Raw genomic sequence first — 25,953 nt, forward strand, 5'->3', positions numbered from 1 at the left:
TCATAACTGCATAACGAATCTGTTAAATTATTTATTTCGTTGAATTTATATGGAACAAAATGTTTTGTTCATACGTGCTAGCAATATTATCCGTGTTATAAGAGGACAATTTTCGCGTGACCGTATTTTACTTGCAGTTTCGAGTCTAATGTATTATATTTTTACTTATACATTAGTGATCGTGTATATGAACTCCTCACTGTGCCATTTTCTTCACAGTTACAATGATTAGTTCTTTTTTGATCACAATTATTTCTTGATGGAAGAGGAGCATTTATATCTATTGTGAATACACCATGTTGTGAACGTTGTTGAACGCTTAAATATTGATGACAAGAGAACAGAATTTGATTCCGATTTAAAAAAGAAAAACGGAATAATATTCATACTTAACAGGTTATTACTAAAAATCTCCGTCGTGAAACGTAGTACAGCAAGGAATTAGATTTTTTCTGAAATTTTCATCATCAATTTCGACTCGATACTCCGTAAGACAAAATCACTTAGCGCTTTTAATTATCTTTACACTAATAACGACAGTGCTCGTTGTTTTTATCGGTTGTTTTTAAGTACGCGCACGACAAAATGAAAATCTCCACGTATCAGACACCGTCGATCACCTGTAGCTCGCGGAAACGCAATTTCGCGTGATCGATTGCGAATTTATCGGGGGAAAACGGATCCGGAGTTGCGACGACGACGACGACGACGACGAAGAAAAAGAAGAAGAAGAGTCATGGGTGTTAAAAAACATAAAAATAGAGCATTTTATTGTTTCAGTCACAGATGTTTATTCTAATAATATCTTTCACGTTGTGTCGGGGAGTGGGTCTTGCGAAAACATGAATAGCCACTTGCGAGGAAAGCTAAAGGGTAGAATTGTTCCACGTTTGTACATTATATTTCAATTATTTATAGCGGTACTTTAGTTTCCCTGCGTGACAAGCATTCCGAATTCGACGGTCGCGGCTAAAACAGAGAGAGAGGGGACTGGGTGTGCCGGAATTGCACGTGAACTTTTGATTCATCGTTCACACCGGTTGCGGTGCGGGGCTGAGGGGAAGAGAGACGGAGAGAGCACGGGACGTAGAGGCCGCGCGACGCCGCAAATTTTCTCTGCGCCCGTCGACGCGATCGCGCGATTATTTGCTCGCTGTGGCAAGAAACGGGAGCGGACCGCCGAATTCGTATACACACGGAAAACAATCGTGAAAACAGAATGTGTGTGCGTGTGTGTGGGTGTGTGAAAGAGTTCGTACCACGTGGAATCGCGAGTCACGCGGCAACGTCCCTGTCAACGTTCCGGGACGAAATAAATAAGAATTACAGTCTGCCTCTCGAAACTAGAGACCCGAGACGCGCCGATCGTCCCATGATTGCATTGCAGATCTTAATGCGAATATATTACACGCTTGCTGGGCCAAGAAAAAGATTCTGAGTGCATTAGAGACCGATTACGACTTTAACTGCTATAGTTGGTTGCTGAGATGTTCTGCGAATCTCGGGTGCCTTTCTTCGAGAGATAGACCATAGACGCACGCATTATAATACTTTACAAATTGGTCACGGCAGCGACGAAGAGCCTGAATCCGAAGATCCGTCGCTTGCCGGCCTCTCGAGTATTTGGTCGGCCAAGAAGTCACCCCCGTTTGCTTCGTAGCTAAATTATGTTCGATTAACCGCGTTCATCGTCAACGCGACCAAAGAGGAACCCACAATTTGTTACTAATATCGTACGACGGCACAAATGGTGCATATGAAAACTGTTAAATGTATCCAAATGTCTCATTTTATTATTTTCATGTTACAAATACTGCAATGACGAAGGTATTTTCTTTTAAAGAAATTACTAAATAAATTTATTCATCCTCGAGTATATTACAATTCACAGGAAGTCCGAACAAATGAATCTCTTTGACTGTTCGGTGCTTCTAACACTGAGATAAAATGAAGAGTTTCCAAGAAAGAGAAACGTGCGAACAATGTGAAAAGTGCGCAAGGGTTAAACAATGCGGCGTCCGTTGAACTTTCAGCGACCCTTGGGGTGCCAATTTATTGACAAACTGTCGGCAAAGTGTTATGATACAAAGCAACGTGGATGAACGACCGAGGAGACTGTTTGGCCGGCCCGATACAATTAAATACACATTGATAGCTACGATTAGGAAGTGGTATCACTGTCAGCTTGCGATCGGTTGCCCCGACGCCCGTCGACGGGTGCGCACGACTCGGCCCTCGAGGAATTCTCGTGGACCCGCTTCGACTCGCTTCGACTCGTTTCGACTCGCGGAACCGTGTTCACCGTTGCCGAGCGTTCTGTCGCGTTCCTCTCGCAGTCTACCGAGCAACGACAACGACAAGCACCGCCGCCGGACAACTGGTTCTCGATTCCTCGAGGCCGGGTTCGCTCGTTCTCACTCTCTTTCCCGCGGTATGGCGACGGCTTATTTAAAAAGGCAAAAGAAGAATTCGCGAAACTGGGAAAGATGAAACAAATGGCACACGGCGAGCGTGCCGAAGTACGGGGCCGCATATATTTATATATACACACGAAATGTATATATATATTTATATATTTATTTCTCTCTTTCTCTCTCTGTCCTGCTCGTCGGACGAGCGAGAAGGACGGAGAGACTAATCGTTTCTCTTCGCGCACTCTAAATCCGTTAATAGAGAACTCGGGGGGGACGATACGCGGAACGGTCTCGTGCGAAAGACCGAGCGCGGCGCGCGGTTTCTATTTACAACGACTTTTTAAGCTATCTATCGACTCACTGACTCGCTGGGTAATATACAGAACACCGGGACCGCCGTGTCTCCGTGTGTATCCGGTTTTCTCACGAGGAAGCACCTTAAATATACATATACATATATTCACTCCCATCTCACGGATCTATTTACAACACTGCTCCCGCGCGCTCTCGTACACTTCCGAATCTACATGTACATATATAGAAATCCTCGCTGTTATATTTACACTCTCTATCCGTCTGCCACGTATTGCACCGCAGTAGAAATGCACTGTGTAACCGGGGTAGCCAACGCCTGGGTGGCAAGCGTCCGCTCGCGCTGATTCTCTCTCTGTGTCTGGTCTCGCCGTGAGATCCGCGGGGGACGCCCACTCCGAAACGAAACGAAACGTAACTCCGTGAACAACCGTGCACAATCATTCGCACCGAGAGATACACACGCGCACAGGCACACATATGGACGAACACGAACGAACGAATGAGCGAACGGGCGGCTACGACACACAGGCACAGGTAAAACGCACAGGGGGACAACGGAAGCCACTTCATATGTGCACGGAGACGGTGCGCGAGCCGTTCGATGTCCTGTTGTTGTGCTGCCGTCGGACCGGCGGCGGCTGCCTCGTCCTCTGCGTGGTCCTCTGGTTGTTGGGCACGTCGGGCAACGCGAACCGCAGCTTCTCCCAGAACAGCTTGTCGCCCCACTGCAAGTAGGTGTTGGTCTTCAGATAGAGCCTGATGTCCGGGTCGAGGTCCCGCTGGTGGACGTCGCCCACCAGCACCAGGATCAGCCTACGCCTTCTGTCCCGCAGCACCTGGTGGTGCGCGCTTTTGAAATCGAATCGGCACCACTCGGACTTGATGAAGTTCTCCGAGAGCACCATGATCGTCCTCCTCGAGGACTCGACCGCCTGCACGATGGTGTCCGCGATGAAGCTGCCGACTGGAAAGTCCCTGTAGTGCAGGCAGAGCTTGTACGACGGGTTCCCCATCTCCAAGACCGGAGCCAGCTCCTCGGCGACGAAAGCCTCGTCCTTGGAGCTGTAGCTGACGAACGCGTCGAACAGCTTGTCCCGGTCGTCCCTGTCGACCTCGTGGTTCCTGTAGAATATCCGGACGCCGAACCTCGAGTGGAACCAGACACGGAGCTCCTGCCGGAACACGAACGCCAGCATGCAGATCAGCACCACGAGCAAAGAGCCCACCAAGGTAGCCACTACCAAGGGCAGATAGTCCTGCAGGACCTGCTTCTCGATGATCGTCTTGGTGTAGTTCCGGTGCACGTCGTTGTCGATGCTGGCCCCGCCCGAGCACACCGCAGTCTCGTTGCTCTTCTCGCGATCCCCTGCCGTCACCAGGAACCCGAACTCGTTGTCCGCGAACACCTCGTCACCGAACGCCTCGAACTCCGTCACGTTGTACACGCACCGCAGCACGGACGCGTCCGTCACGCGGACACTCGGCTCGCGGATCCACTCGCGGTAACTCTGCAGATAGTCGCACTCGCAGGACCACGGGTTCCCGGATAAACTGATCTCGATGGCGGACGGCAGGGTCCAGACGGCCAGCGTGGTCAGCCGGTTGTTCTCGAGCCGGAGCAGCCTGAGCGATCTCAGGGACGCGAACGTGTCGTTGCCGACGGATACGATCCTGTTCCGCTGCAGGTAGAGCTGCCTGAGCGCGTCCAGCCCCTCGAACTCGTGTCCCTTCAGCTCGCGTATCCTGTTGTCCTGCAGATGAAGGTCCTCCAGGTCCCGGAGACCGTTGAACGACCGGTTCTGCACGATCTCGATGTTCGAGGAATTCAGGAACAGAACCTTGAGCTTCTTGCGGCCGATGAAAGCGTGACTGGACACGACCCGCAGGTCGTTCCCGTCCAAATAGAGCCGCGTCGCGTCCATCGGGATCTGCTCGGGTAGCTTGTTCACGTGGCCGCCGTTCGAGCAGTCGACCACGTTCGCCGACCACGATTGGTCGTGGTAGCACGTGCAGTTCAACGGGCACGTCATCTCGCAGTCGCAGGCGTCGAAGTCGCAGCAGTGGCACAACGCGAAACAGTGGGTGTCGTACTTGCAGAGGAACTGCGAGTGAGACGCCTCGACCAGAGGGACGAACGCGTGCTCGCGGTCGTAGAGCAGCTCGCAGTAGATGCTCTCGAGGTCCATCACGCGGGGCTGCACTCTGCTCTGGTTCTGCCGGTTGACCCGCTGCAACCACTCCATGGTGCAGTCGCACAGGTACTGGTTGTCTCCTATGTAGAACTCTGGCAGAGGCTTGTCGGCCGCGACCGCGCTGATCCTCAACGCGTACGGCTCCAAGTTGCGGATGTGGTTCCCCTTGAGGTCGACGCGCGTCAGGTTCGGCTTCTTGAAGAACGAGTAGCTCTGCACCTTCGAGATCTGGTTGTCGTTCAGATAGAGTCTCTCGACGCTCATCGGGATCGCGTTCCCGGTGATCTCGGCGAGCTTGTTCTCGCTGGCGTCGAACGTGCTCAGCTGCAGCTGGCTCTCGATCTCCAAATTGTTTCCCAGCTCTCTGATCTCGTTCGAGTGTATGTCCAACCACTGCAGCCGGGTCGGTATCATCTCGTAGTCGAAACTCTTCAGCTTGTTGTCGCTGACGTTCAGCCAGACCAAGTTCGGTAGATTGGTGAACAAGTCCGTGATGTCCGTCAGTTGATTCCCGTCGAGCCGGATCGCTTGGAGATTCAGGTTCTCGTCGAACGTGCCGGGTTCGATGTACTGAATCCGGTTCATCGCGAGATTCAATATCTTCAGCTCCTTGATACGATCGAACACGCCCTTGGTCAGGTTGCCGATGTGATTTTCGGTCAACCGGAGCCCGTATAGCTGGTCGACATGGTCGAACGTGCCGGTCGGTATCTCCGAAATGAGGTTCTCGCCGAGGTCGAGGGTTCGCAGTAGGGGAGTGGCTTTCAACGCGTCCGGCACCGATTTCAGCTGGTTGCGGTTCAGGTGGAACTCCTGGAGGGACGAGACGTTTCTCAGGGAGCTCGGGTGGATCGTGTGCAGCCGGTTGTTGTCCAGCGAAAGCAGATTCAGAACGTAGAGTCCGTTGAGCGTGGTCGCGTCGATAACAGTCAGCAGATTATCGCTGAGCAGCAACGTGTGCAGATTATAGAGCGCGGAGAACGTGTTCTCCGGCAGGCTCTCCAGCAGATTCTCCTGCAGCCGGAGGATCTGCAGGGTTTGGAGGTCGCGGAACACCGTCGGGTCCAACCGGCCGATACGATTATTCGACAGGTCCAGCACCACTAGCCGCAGCAGGCGGCCGAACGTGGCCGCGTTTACCCACTCGGCGGTCAACTCGTTGTGAGACAGATCGAGCACCAACAACTGCGTCAGTTCACTGAACAACCCGGGCGGCAACACGTTCAACGTATTGTTCCTTAAGTGAATCTCCTGTATGCTCCTCGCGTCGCTGAACAGCTCGGGCGGCAGGCTGGCGAGTCGATTGTCCGCGAGCCTCAAGATGGCCAACGAGGAGAGGCCCTCGAACGCGCGGTCCGCCATGAAGCTGATGGCGTTGCACCGGAGATCCAAGCTGTGCAGCCTGGTCAATCCGGAGAACGCGGCGCTGGGCAGAGACTCGATGCTGTTGTTGCTCAGGTCCAGCTCCTTCAGGTTCGACAGACACCTGGCTGCCCCGTTGAACTGGAAGCTGGTCACCTCGCGCAACCTATTCCGCGTCAAGTTCAGGATCTCGAGGTTGATCAGGGGGCACAGCGCGCCCTCCGGGATGCTCCACATGTTGTTCTCCCCTAAGTCGAGCTTCTCGAGCTGCCTGAGCTCGTCGGTGAACGCGCCAGCGGACACGTCCAGCGCCATCGCCGACCAGTCGGTGTTGTGCGTTCTGACGGTCAGATTGCGCAGCTCTTTGAGCCCTTTGAACGCGTCGTCGGACAGATTGCCGATCTTGCAGTACTCGATCACCAGTTCCCTGAGCTCGACCAACGGTCGAAAGCTGCCGGCGCTCAGGGAACTCTGATAAAACAATCCGTCGCTGCATTCGAGCCGCAGCCGGACCGTGTGCTGAGGCTGGATCACGCTGAAGTTCGTGTTCTCCAGCTCGCTGTTGATGGTCCTCAATCTGCAGACCAGCGACACGTCGTCCTCGGTGTCGCCGGTCGCTACCCACTTGCACTCGTCCGGCGCCTTGTACCTCAGCGCCTTGCTGAGGGACGCGCCGAGGACACCGAATATCGTGCCCAGCAATATGGCGAAGAACGCAGGACTGCCCCGCATCTTTCCGCCCTCTCTCTTCTCTCTCTCTCGCTCGCGCGCGCGCACACACACACACAACTCTCTATCTCTCTCTCTCTCTCTCTCTCTCTCGTTCTCGTTCCCTCAATCTTCCATCAAATCCCGTTCGACGATCGCGGTTCCTCCAGCGATTATGAGTCCTATCTGTCGCGGAGACCGGCCACGATCCATTTAAATCCTGGGACCAACGGCGATCTTTTTACCTCACGTCGTCCATGTCACTACCACAAGATCCCCTCGGCATCCGTGGAGGGCTCGACTCCCATCGGCGTAACGATCCGAGCCGCGGTTACGTTTCGCCCGATCCTGCTTTACCGATCTTTTTCTCTCTCTGTCTCTCTCTCTCTCTCTCTCTCTCTGGCTTCCTCCCCCTCTCGTTCCGTCTCTTTTGCCGCTAAGCTCTATAATCTCCTGGAGATTTCATCCTCAGGACCGTACCTCCTGAACACGGTCGTCGGTCGGCTGGCACCGAACGACGAGGACGACGAAGACGATGAGGACGACGAGGAGAGAGCTTGCGCGACCGCGACCGCGAGCGACCAGGTTCACCGACCTCTCCGGAGATTATCGACACGTATACGGGTATGGGTGTACAGCCAGCGAGAAAAATCCCGAGAACGACGAAAAGTCACGGGCGACAATACACGTATATACGGCTCCGGTAAGACCCACGGTTCTCCGAGGACTGGTTGGCAAGTTGTAAGGCCCGAACTGGCACCGCTACCCTCGCCCCTCCGCCCACCCTGTGCCGCCGCTCTCCTCGCCCCTCCTCCCGTCCCAGCCGTCCTTCCTTCCCCCACCGGTCCGGCCTTCTCTCGTTCGTCGTCGTCGTCCTCCGTAGCCGGGGCCCGACGTTCTGGCAAGCCTATAAAAACAAGACAGGTACACTCTCCGGGCCCTTACAGTGGCTCCTCAGCATCTGCAGCCTCCATCCACCACGTTCTACTCTCCTTCTTCCTCGTACCCTTCCACCGTTCCTCTCTTCGTCTTCTTTTCACCCGTTCCTCCCGTGTCTGCGTCCCCCTCTCTCCTTGGGCCCCTCTCGGTCCCTCGCATATCTTCTCTCTCCTCTTTCGCGCGCTTACACCCCCCGCATCTCGTGTTCCCCGGCTCTCTGGCTGGTTCTCTCGGTCTCTCTTCCTCTCTTCCCCCCCTCTCTGCCCCCCTCCTCTCGGTCCCTCTCTGTCCCTTTTGCCGTATTGCCGTTCGATTCGTCCGTGAAACCTTGCCTCACCGTCATCTGTTCTCACATCGTTTCTACGATTCTGTCACGAAGAATGAAACCTCGAAAAAGAATGTTTGCTCAATGCCTTTGTGCGAATCCCGTTCCCATTCGCATTCCAGTTGTCGCGAGTCCCCGGCTAGTATTTTGCAACTAGCCGTTCCTCTAATTTTTTCTTCTTTTTCCCAATCTCCTCTTCTCTGTCTTGTTCCCTGCCTCTCCTCTCCCGTGTACCCTTTCTCTCGCCAGCTTCCCGTCGATTTATAATCTACACGAGGGCCCGTGTATCTGATGTTACACGGGACGCACATTGTTCTTTTCAACGGATCCTCGCGGATTTTCGCAGAATTGAATACCCGAGAGGCGGCGGCGGCGGAGTCGAGGGGGACAGAGGGGATGGATAAAAGGGGGACCGATAATCTCTCGTACCGCCGGCTTGAATTATTTTTATCGCGAGATTACACGCTCGTTATTACGCCACCGCCGAGTCCTAGGTAACTTTTCTTTATCGCTGCTATCGCGGCTGGATCGCGCGGGATAATTAGCTGGAAAAGTTGGAAAAGTTGGAAAACAAAAGTCACCGCCGCCCACGCGAACCCTTTCGGCTTTGAAAGGCGGCGACTTGAAAATCCGCTGGTTCCCTTGCCGGGGCCCTCTTCCGGTTTTTCGCCCCGTCATTATTAGCTTTATGGTCTGTTTGGGATTCGCGCGTTCTCGTCCCATTGAGTGTAAAACGATCGGACGCATTGTGTCAGGAGCGGTGTGTTGGGACACGTCAAGTGGTTCCCCACAGAGAGAAAGAGAGAAAGAGAGAGAGAGAGGGAGAGAAGTCCGCCTCCTTTCAGAAAACAGTGCTCGGTAGTTCCATCTCCCGTCGTTGAAAAGTGATTTGTTACCTTTACCTGGCCAAAGTAGGGGTCCGCATTGGCAGGCCGTCCTCTCCGCCGCGTCCCCCGGCCGGACCGCCTTGATTTACTCATCGAAATTCAAATAGGAGGATACATCATTTTCATCGGCCCAATAAAAGTATCATTAGTAAAATGAATGCTGGCCCGCGCCTCGTCGTCAACCCTGATTCGTTCCAATTCGGACCGGGGCCCTGCGCACGTCTCATTTAGCTCCACGTCTACCGATTCATCTGCGCAACTTTTTCCCCGGCGCGTACTGCCTCCACGGAATTTCAGCGGGCATGATTTTTAATTAAACATCATTTGTCTTTCGTAGGTTTAATTTTTCCGCCGAATCCAAGTGCTTGCTTTTCTTAATGTTTTCTTAACACTCGAACAAAGGGGTTCGGCTCTGTTTGCACCACGAGTATAAATATTGTTACTTATGATTATCTATTTTCTGATATTTAATCAGTTAATTGTTTTCGACGAGTTTTCTCATCGTATTACGAACTGTTGCCATTCCTTGATGATGAGCATGCTCGTCAAAAACAGCTAACCGGTTAAGAAGCATATATACTTCGATATTCTTTACTAAATTATATACTTTATAAAAGTGTTGAATTTAAACAAACTGTAAAGAAAATCGAAGATATACAGTATAATTACAGTAACTTAGGCACTTTTCACAGAGATTGCAGCAGCTAGAGCTGAAAAACGAACGCGTCTAGAACGAGTACCTTAAAAATATATTGAAAAATTGATAAATATAAGTACAAATTAGCCTAAACATACTCAGTTGTGTTTTTGTCAAAAAGATTCGCTGCTCGAGTGTTAAAAGACCAAAGCAGTCTAATCTTTTATATTACAAATATTGACGACGAAGAATTTGTTAATTAAATTGTTCGACTGCTACAGAACTTATGTATTAGCTTCTTTATAGAACGCAATGATTTTGCTTCAAAGTATACGATCGGTATATTTTTTCAGAGATATTAGAACAATAAATTTTGAAAGTATTATTTCAAGGAAGTAGAGTCGTGATAACAAATAGACGTTAACTTGTACAAATTCTCAGACGGTCCAATTTATTTTCCAGACAAAATATATCGTGAAATGCCTGCCGCAGGTCTAACAAAACAGTTACCTTTCCTGTATCATGCCGCGATCACCGCGATAGTTCGTTTCCGCATTAAAGCGACAGAAATCAATACTCAGGAGAAAGTGGCTCATTGCGATTAGCTAGCCTCCGGCTCGATCGATGATCTCACGATTGTCTTTAAACGGTATTTACATTTCTTGCAGGAACCGTTGGTCCATCGAATCGATTTATAATTGCAGAGGCGACCGCGGGCCAACGATGGGGGTAACTAAATAACGGATGGTATTCTATGTCATTAATAGCCGTTCGAGAGAATAAACCGCGGCGTGGAAGTGTATCTCGCGAGAAGCGTATTTTATCCCGCGAGCCCATTGATCCTTATTACGAGATCTTTGCCAAGGCCGTGGGCATAAATCGGTATAATATTTCACCTTTCCACGCGTTCCCTCACGCCATAGTAATTGCCTATAGTCTGCGTTTTAGTCGTCAATGAGCGGTGGTAACGTTATTGCCCGAGTGCGCACGGTGTTTCGCGAATTAACCATATATCACTCGCCGTAAAGCGAGACTGCAACCAGTTAACTGCCTCGATCGCCTCGGGTCCTTTCTCACAATTCTTCCTCATTATACAGAATTCCCTTGTTCTTCCCGGAAAAAGTCGTGCGCTTCCACGGAGATGATTGTCTGGAGCGGTCCGTGATCCCGGGCCGAATTGTCCTCACGGAGCAGCTGCGAATTAAACCAGACGAGACTCGCGACCTGCTGCTCGCTGCACCAATTAATCTGCATCCCGAAAAGCTGCGCTAGGATCCTTCAACGAAAATGCAAATATCGGTCGACCAGGAAGCCGCGCCTTTCTTATCGGGTATTTTGTCCGAGCAGAATTTTTATCGAAACTTCTTCCTGTGCCATTTTACTCTCGTGGGATTCTTATAAATAGTCGAACAAACGTTGCCACGAAAATAGGAACTATACCTGTAAAAAATGTTGACACGTTCCACAACATTTTTTGCTCGTGTCACGTCCCGTGGTTCGGACACCCATACGATCAATATTTAAAAAATCGGTGCACATGAACCAAATCGATGAAACTTGTGTACTCTATTAGGATAAGGTTTATTAAGGAAATGCTTTCGTTACGGATAATGATAACGACGTAAACGAGAAACGATAGGACGAAGGTGTCCCGAAGGTGTCCCAAATTTTCCGACTGCAGACATATTTGCTAAACAACTGCAGGTTGCGTTACAAGCCATTATCCGGACGTTACACGGCGATACTTGAACTTACACTTGATCCACGCAGCATTCCATGTACCTTGGCGTCGAGAACGCCGTTCAATTACACGTAATACGTGAAACCCGCGGCGGCAGTCTACCCGCCCAAGTTCACGGGCTTGCCTCGTTACGTCGCAAACCCGTTCCTCCCTTCCAGACTCATTTGCGAGTTTCTAAGCGCGCGCGGTTTAATTACGTCCGTCGATATCGCTGCAACGCGATGCAACGCGAAGCGACGCGACCCCAGAATCGTAGCAGCGCCTCGATCTCAAGAATCCCCGGATTTCGTGGACTCTAGGCCCATTGGAGGGGGGCGAATTCTCGGGGGCCCCGTGGGCGTTGCGCAACGGACCCGCTCGGCGATCGGTGGGTAGAACGAATTCCCATGATTTCTCGTGGAACCGAACTACCAGCGCCACTTTTTTTCCTGCCCGTTGTCGGGTTTGATTAGCGACGCGATGTGAATGAGCCTTAAGAAGGAGGATGCCCCGATGGCTGCGCCGCTGAAAGGTGGCTAGCTGGCGGCTGGGATCGGCGAAAGCGGTCAGTGATCGCTGGGGCCTCATGCTCTCGGGCCCCTCGTTGCTCACGATCGCCACCCCACCATTCTCCCGTTTCCCCCTCCCTGTCTCGCCGTTCCCTTTCTCCGTCGCAGCTCCCACCATATCTCGTTTTTCCCTCTCCACGGGCCCGTGGATTCCCCACCAGCCCGCCCCTGGGCCTAGTCTCCTTTCAACGGTGCAGGTGACGGGGCATTCTTTTAAATCTAATCAACTACTGAACCCGGTCCCGATGTATACAGGGTGTTTCCGAATGGCTGACAGGCTCGTTTAAAAAAACAGGGCCTCGGTCGATCGCTGACGGGGTGTCGGGCCTGACAGGTACCCGATAGACAATCGTAGTCGTTCATAATTCGAACCTACGGGTTTTATCGTCGTCCCTTTTCATTCTCGATAATGGCGTTCACACCTCTCGCAAAGCAGGGCGGTTGCCGGGCCGCGCGATTTCGAGCACGGTTCCACGGGGGCCCGGCTACTCCTCCTGATAAACGCGTCGGACGTTCGGGGATAAAGCCGCCATGCCAGCCGGATCTTTTCAACGAGACTTCATCGCGATGCGGTTTTACAGGATGGTTTTATGGGATTTCTTTGACGGCACCCGGTGAAACCCGAGGCAATTGCTTCTAACAGAGGAAATTGCCTCGTAATGTATTGAAGCGGGGTACACCGGGTTTCTTGCGACTCGCCGCATTACCCTGCGAACCAGCGGCCGTTTATCCACGGGCCACCCTGTACATGCGAACGGTCCCATGGACGCACGCGTGTGTCCCGCGTTCGGCCTAGCCAGGCACGCGATGACAGAGACCGGAGACACCGGCGTCACGCGTCCACGGATTACGCAATCGAGGGCCTGACACGTATCGGGGCCCGCCGTTTCCTCCTTTTTCCCGGCAGTTTCGGATCTGGCCCACGGAAACCAGGCACCCGGAGCTCATTAGCCGCCGCACGGCGAATCGATCAAACGCGGTCCGACGATGCTCCGTCGACAATGCTGCACGAAACTACCGGATTCCGACCGTCGCCCCACCGGTTCGATAAAGACTGATGCGTGACGGTCCCAGGTATGGACCCCCTCGGACGCGCCGTTTACTCCGCCGGGTATTGGGCTTTGATAACGGAGGCTGGACCACCGATAAGATAGCTGTCGGAGGCTAAGGAAACTGAGAAAAATTGGGGACCACCGTAAGAGCGGCCAGAAAGCAAACGGGTTGTAAACTGTCGTCGGCGTCGTGCCTTTTCATCTCTGATGCCGAAGAGGTCTCGCGTGTTTGATTTGATAAGAGAAACATGGTCATAGAAAATGATACCGGAACGTTGCAAGGTGGCAGAGGGAAATTAAGAACTTAACACTAATGCCGGCTGAAATGACCAGATTTACGCTTTTTGTTTTAAAGTTATTGTAATTACTAAGATTCTTTCGTAGAAAGTGACTGTATAAATCGATTAATCCAAGCATACATTGTGATAAAAGTAACGAAATATTTAAATAAATAGTTTCGGTATTAACATACAGATATAGCTTCGATGAACTGAAGACTACTGAAAGATAACAGTCATGTTATACTGTCATGTTTTACTGCCTTCCAGAAAAATCGTTACAGTGTCGATCCTTCGGTGCATGATCTTTTTCCGAAAACGGAGAGGACCTTCAAGATAACGAGCTCCTGTATCAAGCAGCAACAGAAAACTAACAAAGATTGCATCTCTTCTCAAACCTTTTTTAAAGACACCTAGTGTCTTCAAATTTTCTATTAGCTTCGTTACATTTTTAACACGTTTCGCTTTATTATCGGCGATCGCCAGCTTGCTCTCGAGAATCGACTAACAGAGACAAAGTTCGTCCCACGATCCGGCCAGAACTAGAATTGAAGCAAGCTAAGTGTAAAGGCGATATGAACGTGGAGCAGATTGAATGAAACCAACATAGAACGCCGAGTCAGCTTGGGCATCGTCCCTCGTAGACATTGCCCCGCCTAAGCCAGTGTCTTTTAATGAACGTATCTCCGCGGGATCGGTTACCTAATTCTCATGACCGCAAGATTGTTGCGAGCCACCCGTGTGAGCAAAGCAAACACTCTCGGCGGGCTGTCGTTCCGCCGGGGTAATTGTTCGCCGAAGATTAGCATCAACGGTACCTTAATGCATGCCGGATGATCACGCGTGAGAGGATGTGCTTCGCGTACGCTGGAAATCGCCGTCCGACGAGGACACTTCTGTGGGTGTTCCAACGCCTTGGCATCCTGTGTATCGTACCCTCTCCGCCGGCGGTTCCTGTGGAAGGCCGATTTAGGCTTCCTTTGCCTAGATACGCAATTAGGGTTGCTACCTTGCCTAGCAAACCGAGCAGAGGCTATCACCTTTCTTCCCGCGAGATTGTTTTACCTGTCGGTTGTAATAAATGTTCGTCTCGTTCCGAGCAGATAAATATAATGAGCCGCGAGTGATTGGAGCGGGGTGGACAACTATTGTGATTGATAGCGTCTCGGGTCTTAGGTCCCTCTCGGAGATCTTGGGTCACTTTCGAAATCGAGTCTGTGGGAAGCAGGCGTTGTTCGTGCATCTATCTTTCGCTCGACGAAATTCTTTTCGATCGTGTCCAACGCTCGTTGACAATTCCTCGACGAAGATTGGACATGCTCATGGATTTCAGATGTTCTAAATTTAACGAGATAGAAATTCCAATATCCGAAAGAATAGAACAGTCCAAATGAATTTATCTTTTTATATTCTTAACTATTCCACGTCACGAAACCAGCAGTGAAAGAAAAGGGTACAAGATAAATCGTACGACGTATGGTTCATATTTGCGGCTCGCATCTCTTTCATCGCGAAGAAAGAAAGTCGATGCAAACGAGCTTACTTCTCCTCACTCTAATTATTCCATGTCACGAAACCGACAATGAAAGAAAAATAATCCGAGATGAACGATACAGTAAATTCTTCCTAATCGACTCTCAGATTGTACACAAAAATGGACAATTTGCAGCTCGTTTTTACAGTTACCGATTGTCAACAACCATAAAAACGAGCCGCAAGGCTAGAATAACCGTATCTCCTCTTTCCAAATTATCCATTTTTCTGCACAATCCGACCGTCAATTAACCTTTTAGGCACGACGCGCCACTATAGTGGCTTCTGAGGATGTCATCACTCTGGACGACGCGCCACAATAGTGGCTTGCTCTAGTAGCTCACTCGCTCATCGTTTGAACCAAATAATCGTCTTCATATGCATTGTTTCACACTTCTTTTGTCTTCACATCGATTTACAATAGTCTACAGGGTGTCCCAAAAATGTCTCGCAATCCGGAAATGGCGGGTTCCTCGGATCATTTGAAGCAATTTCTTCCTTTACAAAAATATTCTCCGAGGCACCGTTAACGAGTTATTAACGAAAAACAGTGACCAATAAGAATCGAGTACGGCTGACGCGAGGCGGCCCAGCCAACCAGCGCGCGAAGCCCAGTTCCGCTCATTGGCTTGATCGCCTCGCGCCAGCTGAGCTCGCCTCTCATTGGTCATTATTTTTCGTTAATAACTCGTTAATGGTGCCTCGGAGAAAATTTTTGTAAAGGAAAAAGTTGCTTCAAATGGCCTGAGGAACCCGCCACTTCTGGATTGCGAGACATTTTTGTGACACCCTGTATATACAGACAGGATATACAGTATCAGACTCTGTACAGTACATATCAGACTCTGCCGCGTCCAAAGAAATAGCCTCGCGCAGAATTCAGCCGTACCTAAAAGGTTAGGACGAATTTACTGCACCACGAATGGTTCGTATTCGCGGCTCGCGTCTCTTCCGCCACATGGAGGAAGAAAATCGAAGTCCTGGTGGAACATTTTAGTAAAGTTTAAGAAACCGCAGATGCAAATGAACATTTTCTCCTGCGCACCGCAAGTAGGCAAATATGATTTCCGTGGCGCCGAATGAAATTCCACGGCCGAAAGTTTCCAAACCTCTCGAGAGAGGCCCCGGCAAACCTGGAGATCGCGGTGCGACGAGAAGTAGGATGTCGAACGTTGGAACTAGGATACCGTGCACTTTCACTCGGGCCTAACTTTTCTTCGTGCCTCGGGAGCAGTCCGGAGGTTGTTTATTGTTTCGAGACCGGCACGAAATCACGAACAAGCGAGAGAGGCAATGCCCACGACGATCACCTGCTAGTTTCGTCCTACATTCTTATCGTCCGGGCATGAGGTCTCCTCGGCTTTTTACGCGGGAGTTTATTGCCGTTCCCCAGGCAACAATGGCTCGTAACGATAGCTGCTGCTGCTGCTGCTGCTGCTGCTGCTGCCGCCGCCGTATCCCTGAAATAATTTTAATTTCGACCGCGTGAGAACGAGCGGCCGGTCTCGGTAATAGAGACGAGGTTTTCGGAGCGTGGATTTCGTGTTGCGCGCCGGAGGAGCGGAATTTTCATCGAGGGGAAACGCCTCGTTTCGGTTTTTAAAGGTACCGAGCGCGTGACTTTCGAACACAGATTTCCGCGGGTGAACAAACTCGTCCGGAACGTTACCCCGAGGCGGCTAAATAGCGGATGTTGACGCGTTTGTTTAAAGAAAAATTGTCGGAACAGTGAATCAACCCTCTGCCGCTACCATTTAAAGAACCACTGCTAGGATTGGTTGACCTCGATTTTAGGACATCTAAATTTACCGAGAGCTTTTTGTGTTCAGCCAAAGAACAAAAATCATACATAAATAAACTATAAGAGTTCTCGTTGAGATTATTTGTTGTCCGATACGCGATACAAATTCCAAGATATCAATAAAGCTAGAGCGTTTTGGAGCGTTCGGACCGGCAGCAGACACTTTAAATCCCGTGCTCCTTGGAGCCTCAGTTAGGGTAAAGGCTTAAGGAAGAAGTAGAAAAGTGAAAAGTTCAGAGGCCGCGAGATAGCGTTGTTACACTTCTAACCAAATAGAGGTAAATATAGAAGAAATATCTGTAGAGGATCCGCCGCAAAACGTGGCATCGCTGCTGTAATAGTCCGAAGAGCCGGAAAAATCGGTCTCACCGAGTCGTTAAATCGTTCGGAAACACGATGTTCGCGAGGGGTGAAATTTCAGCCATAATAGCCTCGACGTATTGATATTACACAAATATTCGTAATCCAGCTGGCAATAGGCCGAAACGGTATACGATTGTAATTGAAAGTAACGACGCCAACGGGCCCGTGTTTATGTCCGTAGAAAAAGGAACATAGGATTCGAGCAGCGAAAGTGGCGGCCGGGGATTTTTCAGCGGCAAGTGTACACACGTAATCACAGTAAACACAGCCATCAATTATTTATCGGCGATTAGGTACCCTTCCAGCATATAGCACCACCGGTATCTCGTTCCACTCGGGTTTATATTCAATTACGCGTAAAAAGACGAGCCGCGAGCAGCGGATCGCGTCGATTAAATCAAACGAAAGACCGGTACATCGGCGGCGTTAGAGATAAAACTCGAATCACGTTAGCCGGTTAACGGTAATCGTCCAATAAATATAATCGCGGATCGGCGGGGCGAGGCGGGGCTGGCAGCGACGGGCATGTCGGTATTCAAATAATCCGTAACAGCCCGCGAAAACGAAGACAACCGGCGGGGCCGAGATCTCGTCCTCATCGCGCCTCCTCGTCTTCGCTTCCCGCCCTCTTCCGACCGCAGCTTTCGACGGCCGCTCGTCAACGATCGTTACGGCAATGTTTATTATCGGCGCGGGTTACGAGGATAATCGCGCGGTATCGATAATCGGCGTGGAAAATTTATTGCCGAGAGAGGCGCGATCCCGAGAACTCATTTTCCGCGTGTAACCGGCAAGCGGCCCGCGTCTGTCCGAGCACACGCCGGACAGAGACCGAGGCCGAGGCTATGGGCTACGGAATAGTGCGAGGAAACCGGTTATAAATCCTTATCGAAGTTACCCTTTTCCAGCCCCGCCGATCCAGCCACCAGCAGACTCGCCAAACTTTTATCTCCGGTGACTAACAAGCGGTGTTGCATTTAATAGCGGCGTTTCGCGAAACTTGCGTCTGTTATAGAACACAAAACGTGCTCCTTTCGGGGCGGTGGTCAATCGCGAATTTGAAAATGGCTCTTCAAGTCAGACTGCGAATGCGCTTTTCGATGCAGTATCTGGTCGCGCAGGAAATCCTTAATCCTCGTACAAAAGATCTCGAGGTAATAATTTAGCGCGTTAAGTGTGTGGCAAATGCCACAAGTTGTCACAATAGCGAAGGCTTTTAAGCGACGAAATCGAAACTTAATGTTAATTAAAATGTACCGTGCAAACTGTTAGTTTAATTCTTGTGCATTCTAGAAATCCTAGTTACGTTCAGTTCGTTCAAATATGTGGCGTGAAAAATGAATGCCAAAACCTATTTGACGAGAACTTCTTGTACGTTGAATTAAGAAAATGTACATCGTTTGTATCTTTATGTTTCAAAGAAGTACGTTTTACAACCAGAATAAAGGATCTAGCATATTACTGTGCCTGGAAGCGGTGCATGGGAGAATTTTTATCTTGTGGAACATGTGATGGTTAGAAATATGCAAGGCGCACATTTTAACTTTGCGGAGCGACTAAAGACGTGTTTACCTTGAGGAACGTATGAGCATTTTGTCTCGGTTTTTAGTTTCCGATGTGAATTTAATTCGCAAAGGAATAAGTACAACATATTGAGCAGTGAATTGAATTGAACTTTATATTTGTCGAATAAGGCACATTGAACTTTTTTCGTTCTCTTATTGTTTATTTTTGAATAAAAAAATATAATATGTCTTGTTCGATGAATATAAAATTAATCGTGCCCGAAAACAAAGCAAAGGCACAGCAATCGGTCAACTCACAGTAACCGCAGACCATGAAAATCTGGACACAAAGAGAAACTAATCGATAGAAGTGTATTAGCAAGATCTGTTGATAGGCCGAATATAGAATATAAAATACGAACATATTCTGTATCCATTGGTAAAGCGTGAACGAATACCGTGTGTGAAATTCGATATTCTATGAAGCAACAGAACACAGGTATTTTGCATATTTATAACCATCGAATACCATAATTCATTGTATTTGACATTTCGGTTACAACTTGATAATGTATTCGTCATTCGAATGCTTTTTGTAATGGCTATTTGCCCGTCCCTGACCCTAATAAATCTGGAAGTCACGGTAGGATAAACTGATTAGGAGGTGAAATTGATTCTCGCGGTAGCTGAGCTTCTCGTCTCGCCTAGTTAGAGGCGCTAGCTAACCAGCTAGCCGAGAAACTGTCGCCTCCTAAACCATGCTAAAACGTCCATTAAAGCTTTAAATATCCTCGCATTACTCGACCATTATCGCGGGGAACAATCGAACGGGTGGCTAGGAGTTGCTCGATCGAGATCGTATCGGCTCTTATTCGATAATCCATGGAACAGGGAGCCACGGGATGAACATATAGCACCGTTGCTCTATGATCGCGAGAGGTATATGGACACGTTCGACGGCGGCCTGACCAGTTCGTGAATTCTGGACTACCTTGGCGTAGCCGGCGTGACGATCGCTCGCAGCCAACTACGCATCCCCAGAGGAGGCCGTGGAGTTATCGTAATCGTTAACGAGACTGCTGTCAGCGTGGTAAGATACCCGGGGGTCCCTCACCATTAACCTTCCGCTAACAAAGGCATTGCCACGTTCTTCGCTCCCGGCGCACCGACCCGCTCCCTTCCTTATTTATATGCATAACTCAGAAAAGGTGTAATGAAAATTTCACGGTCAACTCGATTATAGACGATCGCCGCGTCCGAGAACCCCCTTCCCGTGCCCTGTCTCGCCCACCATCCTTATTTCATCTTTCTCCATCGAGCACGTTCGCTCGCGTTGCCCTCTTGCCTTCTACCTTGTTCCACCTACTCTCATCTATCTCCGTTCCACCGACTTGCCGGCACTCGATTTCTCTGTCGCCGGCTCTAATCCGAGCTAACGATCCCCTCGTTACCCCGTTCATCGGTTTTCACGGCCTCTTAGCAGCCAACCATTTTATTGTAAAATGTATTATTCTAGGAGTCGTCGTGGGTTAACGAGGATAATCCGGCACCTGAGCAACTAATCTCGGTGCGGAGCGTCTCTATTTCCTCTGGCAGAGAATTTAGGAACTGTGCTCGGCTTCCTTTACATTCTCGGCTACCTCCTTCTGTGAATCGACTTGGTCATTTTCCCGGCTTTTACGAGATGTTCCATAGATTATGCGTCTAACGGCTAGAAATCTGGGTAGACACCTTTTCTTGTCTTTCTTATTTTGTTTAAAGCCGGCGTTGCGGAGCGTTTTCTGGAAATGATTTTCTCCAAGCGTCCGTCGCGGTTCTCTGTGAACTTCTTCTGCAATGTCGAAACGTTGATCTCTGAGAATATTCTATCTCATTCTCGGTAATAGAAAGTAGTTATAAATACGCCGCGAATATTTATGCGTTTACGGTGCGCGCAGATTTTAATGCGGGAGAATGTATCAATAAAAAAGACATATATAATGACATATTTCTTTTCTCTGTACAACTGGTAAGCTGTTAGTGAAGGTAGGAAATTTTCCCTTGATTTGAATTCCTGTGAAATGACGTATAAAAATGAGAATTTTTACATTAACATCCGCGGTATAGTTATAAACTTGCTGAATTATTTCAATCGTCGTTTTAGCAAATTTTTGCGATTTAACGAAGAACTTCGTCCTCAACTTCCACATTCCCAGGTCCATTGTCAGTCATACTTGTACTAAATTGCTCATGGCAGATATTGGACTATTTCTCGCTTAATGAACTTCAACGGACTGCTGCACGAAGTTCGAGGAGCATTCCGCAGACCCTCCGAACCTGACACTCGGAGTGGCTGATAGAGTCCTTTTCTTTTTGATAGCTCCAGGAATACGACGCAGGTGTCACGAAATTCCTCGTTAGGGGTAACGAAGGACCACAGGACTCGGGTGACTCGTAAAACGCCGAAGGGTGGAACGGAATCCGCCCCTGTTCGGTCCGTGGCCGACGCGCGCACGCGTCGCCGGCGCTCGTTCCTTTGCCGAAAAGACCGGTGCGGACGGGGCTTTAACGAGCGGCCGAAAAAAATTGGCCAGTTTTCGTTTACCGAGTCTTAGCCGGTTCGCGAGGTCGTTAATTTTCGGGTGGTCGCCGAGCGAGCGGGCTCCGCTTGGTAGTATACGTCTCTCGCCCACCGAGTCTTTGAACCCGAGATTGCCTTCGGTTCCTCCCGATGCTTTTTCGATCTGGCAGAACGCGAGAGAGCATCCTTCGCCTCCCCCTCGTTTCCCTCGCATTCGGAATATCTCGAATTCCCATCGGCGTCTCGAGTTTTCTTCGCCACCTTCGCCGCATAATATCCTCGTTTAACGTCGGAGTTAACAACGAACTCGACGAGGCCTCGTGGAACGATGAGGGAACGGCAAAAGAAATCCACGAAACCAGGCGAACGAACAAGCTGCCGATTAACGAGCCACAAAACTCGACGCCGGATTTTACGTTCGCGGCGTCCTTCGTTATTCGCTTATACTCAATTCGGTCTCGAAATTCGATGTCGGCGGGGAATAATTGATAGATCTCTTAGCTTTCTGCAAATTGATTCTGGAGAGGTGCAAATGCAATGGGTCGGGACGAGCTTGGATCCGAACGAATTAACCCTTTGTGGAAACGAAACTCGACACGGTGGCGATATTCGAACTGCGCGGTCTTATTCCCGAAGTTGCAAACGCGTCGTTCGATTATGCACATTGCAAGAAATCAGGATGCATTGGTTATCTTTCTATTGTCACATTTTGTATCACAATCGCGTACCGCTTCGAATTAAACTTAATCTCTTAACGTCCGAAAGGAGACGCGCGACTGATGATATCATTTTTTCTCACAAGGTACTTAATGGCTTCATTGTCTGTTCGCATCGTCTGTCTTACTGGCGTTATTTTGTTTAAGTTGCTCACCAGCGTCTGTTTGATATTTCCTCACCGTTCAAACAACAATTGCTTTGTTCTCTATCTACCTGCGAGTTGCTACGAAAGGTTTCCCCGATTATTGAATAAATAAATAAAGAAAAAAGAGAAAAAGAAAAAGATCCAAATTTTTGATACTCGGTTCAACTCTCTGAGGAATATATTCTTAATACTGGAAAGGGTTACGGTTCCAATAGTCATCCAGCATTTCTAACAGAAGGAAGAAATCGTGACATTTAAAAGAGTATAAAGTTGAATCCATATGAAGCCAATCACAGAAATGGTTGCCTCTTGGGAACGGACTTTCGAAAAGTCGCTGGCCTCGAGTGGGTTATGAACATCGTGTGATATTGTAGTATCAGCGACGTCGTTTCGCGAGATGCCTCGCCGACAGCCTCGGAAGGGTCAACAGGAAGACTTGTCAAGCCCGTGTGCAGGCTTGCTTGGCATCGGAACGAGCCGAACCGAGGCGATGCGCGATCGAAGCGTCATCGATGAAAAATTATCGGCTGGAGGGCGGAGCGAACGAGCCAGACGACTTCCTGCGCGTCCTCGCGTTTGTTTGCCTCTTTATCCGCGTTTCGATTCTTCACCGGCTGGCAGAATAAAAAGCGGAAACGCCTCGTTCTCGTAACAAGCTTTTCAACTACCGGTTAAACATTATTTTCGCGGCGGCGGGGCGAGCGCGCGGCCGGTCGTTTCACCGTCGGCGAAGGTGCTTATTAAAAGCAGTCAACTTGTCAAAGTTTCACGCGCTATTAAACGACCGACTCGCATTATTATCGCGGCAGGAAACTTGGCCGGTGGAAGAAGAAGAAGAGGAGCGGTTGCCGTCGCGTCGGCGGAGAAGCCGGGCCCGATGCGGCGACGCGACGCGACGGAACCATCATCGACGGACCGATCGGGCCTCTGGCCCGGTCTCGGGACGCTGCGCCGCGCCGGTTACGATCAATTAAGATGTTCCAGCGCGAAACTTATGCAACGGACTCTGGTTTTCACGAGCGCTCGTGAGTCACGCCGGAACGGAACACAGCGCCGGGCCCGGCCCGGCCCGACCTCGGCCCGACTTCTCTTCTCTTGGAAGCTCGTGCGCTGAGCCAGCAGAATCCGTTAATTTTCACGGTGGCCGACGACGGGACACGCTTCTCGTTCACCGAGGAGCAGATCCTTGAACGCTCGGTAGCCTTGGATTGTCTCCGATCGCTGGACCATCGCCGAACTGCCCCTTCCAGCCGAATTTTCGACCCGCAACCGCCGCCACGCCGTGGCTAGCACGGCCGAGCTAAAGCGCTCGTTAGCCGTGCCATTGAAACTTTTAATATCCCGCTTTTGCTTCGCCGCTATCGCTCCCTACAATCGATTACAGCCGGACGCCGTCTCCTAGACCCGTCCGAATCCGCATTTTCGAGATCGCTCCACTGATCCATTTGGTTGGCTCTAATGCTCTGCCAGCTACGCGTGGCGCCCAATAAAAGTTTCGTCGCGGGCCGCTTTGTGTATAAATCTTTCTTGACCTTTAAATTTTTGTATTTAATCACTCGGAATAAAACAGGAACGAGGCTTAGGGGAGAAGAGCAGAGGAGTAGCAGGAATCTTGTTTTTTTATGCTGAATCTACCATGACGGTCAACATCTCCGTCTGCCGTGTTTTATTTTCAAAATGTCGAAACTGTGAAGATTCTTCCCTGACAAACGGTTGAATAAATTTCTATATTACGATGATTCGTAGAATATTCTATACGTTATGATGGAAATGACGAAATGTCGAACTAATTTCTTGTACAGCAACGTACATGTTAGTCGCTTTCAGAGCTCGGAATATTTAGGGTTAACGTTGGGCTTGTCGCATACTTTGAAATTTATAGCAAAATTACACGAAGCTTTATCGAATGCGAGCATTCTGCCGTCATCAACGCAACAGTAATTTCGTTGTGTTTACTGCATTAATGGATATTTGAAATCGCTATACAAATAAATAAATAAGCATCGATAAAATGCGTGACGCTACTATCTGGCCAGGTTTAGAAGATTTGGGAACTGATCGAGGGAACAGTTTCGTTTGATTCAGCAAACTGCTCCCGACTTTCTGGGATACGTCGTGGTTGATATTCAGCAGCGAGCACAATTATGCAGAAATCGCTCGCGTAAACGGGTTATTAAGGAATCCTCTCGCCCGAAAATACATCAGAAAGTAGTATTTCCTTGCTCACCTTCTTCCGCTATAAATTCGAAGGTTAATCTTTAAAAAGATCCGCGTCGCATACTTTTTGGGGTGTTAAGTTTAAGCACGAAGCGTCTGAACTCCGTTAAATTGAAGGGTACCGTAGCCGTTAATAAGTATGCCATTGAGTCTGGCCGAGCGCTAATTTCGCGAGCGATTTCAGCGCGTGAACGCGATCGATCAGGATCTCGGATCTCGTTATCCGAGGAGTTTATAGGATCGTTCGGACGATTCTTTACGCGTCGATCGATTAGATCGTGTGCTGCATTACGCTCGAGTGAGATATCCGGCGTGGTAGACCCAGCTGTTGAACCGTCCCCGATCGTATCATTAATCCGCGCGCGGGCAATAGAAAAATCCGGCATCAAGACAAATAATGTTGCGCAATTGCGAGCACCGATCGCGATAATGATCCGTGACGAACGATACAATAACGCTGTTGGTCGCTGCACGAGCTCTCTCTCTCTCTCTCTCTCTCTCTCTCTCTCTCGTTCTCCCCATCTGAAGAACGGTAAATTAAATTCCCTGTCTGGCTGTGACTGATTCCCTCCGTCCCGCCACCGTTGCCACGGTTCGCCGTGTTCGCGATTTCCCAGATCTTGGCGATCCGCCGTGAAATCCGCGACACTCGTTTCCAATATTTTCGATATTTCGTTACGATTCGCCGATTCATTCGACGAATGATCCACTGAGCGGCGCGAAGGGGGAAACTGGAATCCGGCGGGGATATTTTTCACGAGAAAACGCGCGAGAGAAAGAGAGAATCGAGACGGAGAGAGCGAGAGAGAGAGAGAGAAGCTGCGAACCTCTGCGCGGCGGCCGGCCGCGTAATTATCCTCGGCGAGGAGGCTGGGAGAAAGAGAGACACGAGTGATACACGTGTGTGCGTGCTAGAGGGTGGGGAATAAAGAGAGAGATCGAGAAAGAGGGAGAAGGAGAACGGACACCGGACGACGGCATGATTAATAAATTTATAGTTTTATTTCGCCGGTGCTCGCCACGGCGCCGATCAGATACGCGGCGCGATATCGTTACGCGCTATTGTGCTGCTAGATTAATTCGCGGCAATAAATTCTTCATACCGCGGCCCGGTTAAGTGATACAAATGAGTTCGATATTCAGTTAAATATCTGCTAACCGTTTCGGCGAGCCGGAGTCCGCCCCTGGATCCGGGCCCCGGCCCGCAGATTGCCTTGAAGAATGGCGGCCCGTCGTTACGGACCGCGTATTTAATGGAATTAAAGTGTGCAAAGGTGCGTACAGGCAGTGGGGGCCTCTGCAATCGCATTTCTTTCCGCTGCACACCCCCTCGCCATCCCCGGCGCAATATGATGCCCTCGCACCCCCGTCGCATTATCGACGACTGTGTTTCTCGGTCGCTTTCGTTTAACTTCCCTCCTCCTCTCTCCATCTCGTCGGGCTTGTAACGTTCCGAATTTTATTTACGTTCCGACCAGCCACCCCCCCCCTCCATCCTCCTCGTTTTGCTCAGCAATTTTCGATTTCGCCGCCGGTCACACATTGCCCACCCTTCTCCCACCGGCGTTCTCGCTCTCCTTGTCCCTCTTTCCCTTCTCCCTCGACGTTCACCCACACGCACCGACAATATCGTCGTCCCTGCATTTTACATCGGCAGCCGAGTGTTATTGAATCCTTCGAACACAACGGCCGGTTGTCGGTTTTTACGTTTTCG

At 49.9% G+C, this 25,953-nt stretch overlaps 2 protein-coding genes across 3 annotated transcripts in view; one reads left to right on the top strand and one right to left on the bottom strand.

The window, feature by feature from the left end:
* Su(var)3-3 (lysine-specific histone demethylase Su(var)3-3) overlaps positions 1 to 25,953 on the top strand; it is a 181,471-nt gene that overhangs the window by 79,157 nt on the left and 76,361 nt on the right. The window lies entirely within an intron of this gene.
* Tollo (Toll-like receptor Tollo) lies at positions 744 to 7,724 on the bottom strand. The gene has a single exon (XM_076524879.1). The coding sequence runs from the start codon at positions 7,013 to 7,015 to the stop codon at positions 3,296 to 3,298; it is 3,720 nt and encodes a 1,239-aa protein (XP_076380994.1). The 5' UTR covers positions 7,016 to 7,724; the 3' UTR covers positions 744 to 3,295.

Source organism: Megalopta genalis, chromosome 10, assembly GCF_051020955.1.
Source record: "Megalopta genalis isolate 19385.01 chromosome 10, iyMegGena1_principal, whole genome shotgun sequence".
Classification (NCBI taxonomy): domain Eukaryota; kingdom Metazoa; phylum Arthropoda; class Insecta; order Hymenoptera; family Halictidae; genus Megalopta; species Megalopta genalis.

Bases quoted from the DNA above. Each gene is read 5' to 3' on its own strand.
- Tollo (XM_076524879.1), bottom strand. From the start codon at position 7,015: ATGCGGGGCAGTCCTGCGTTCTTCGCCATATTGCTGGGCACGATATTC.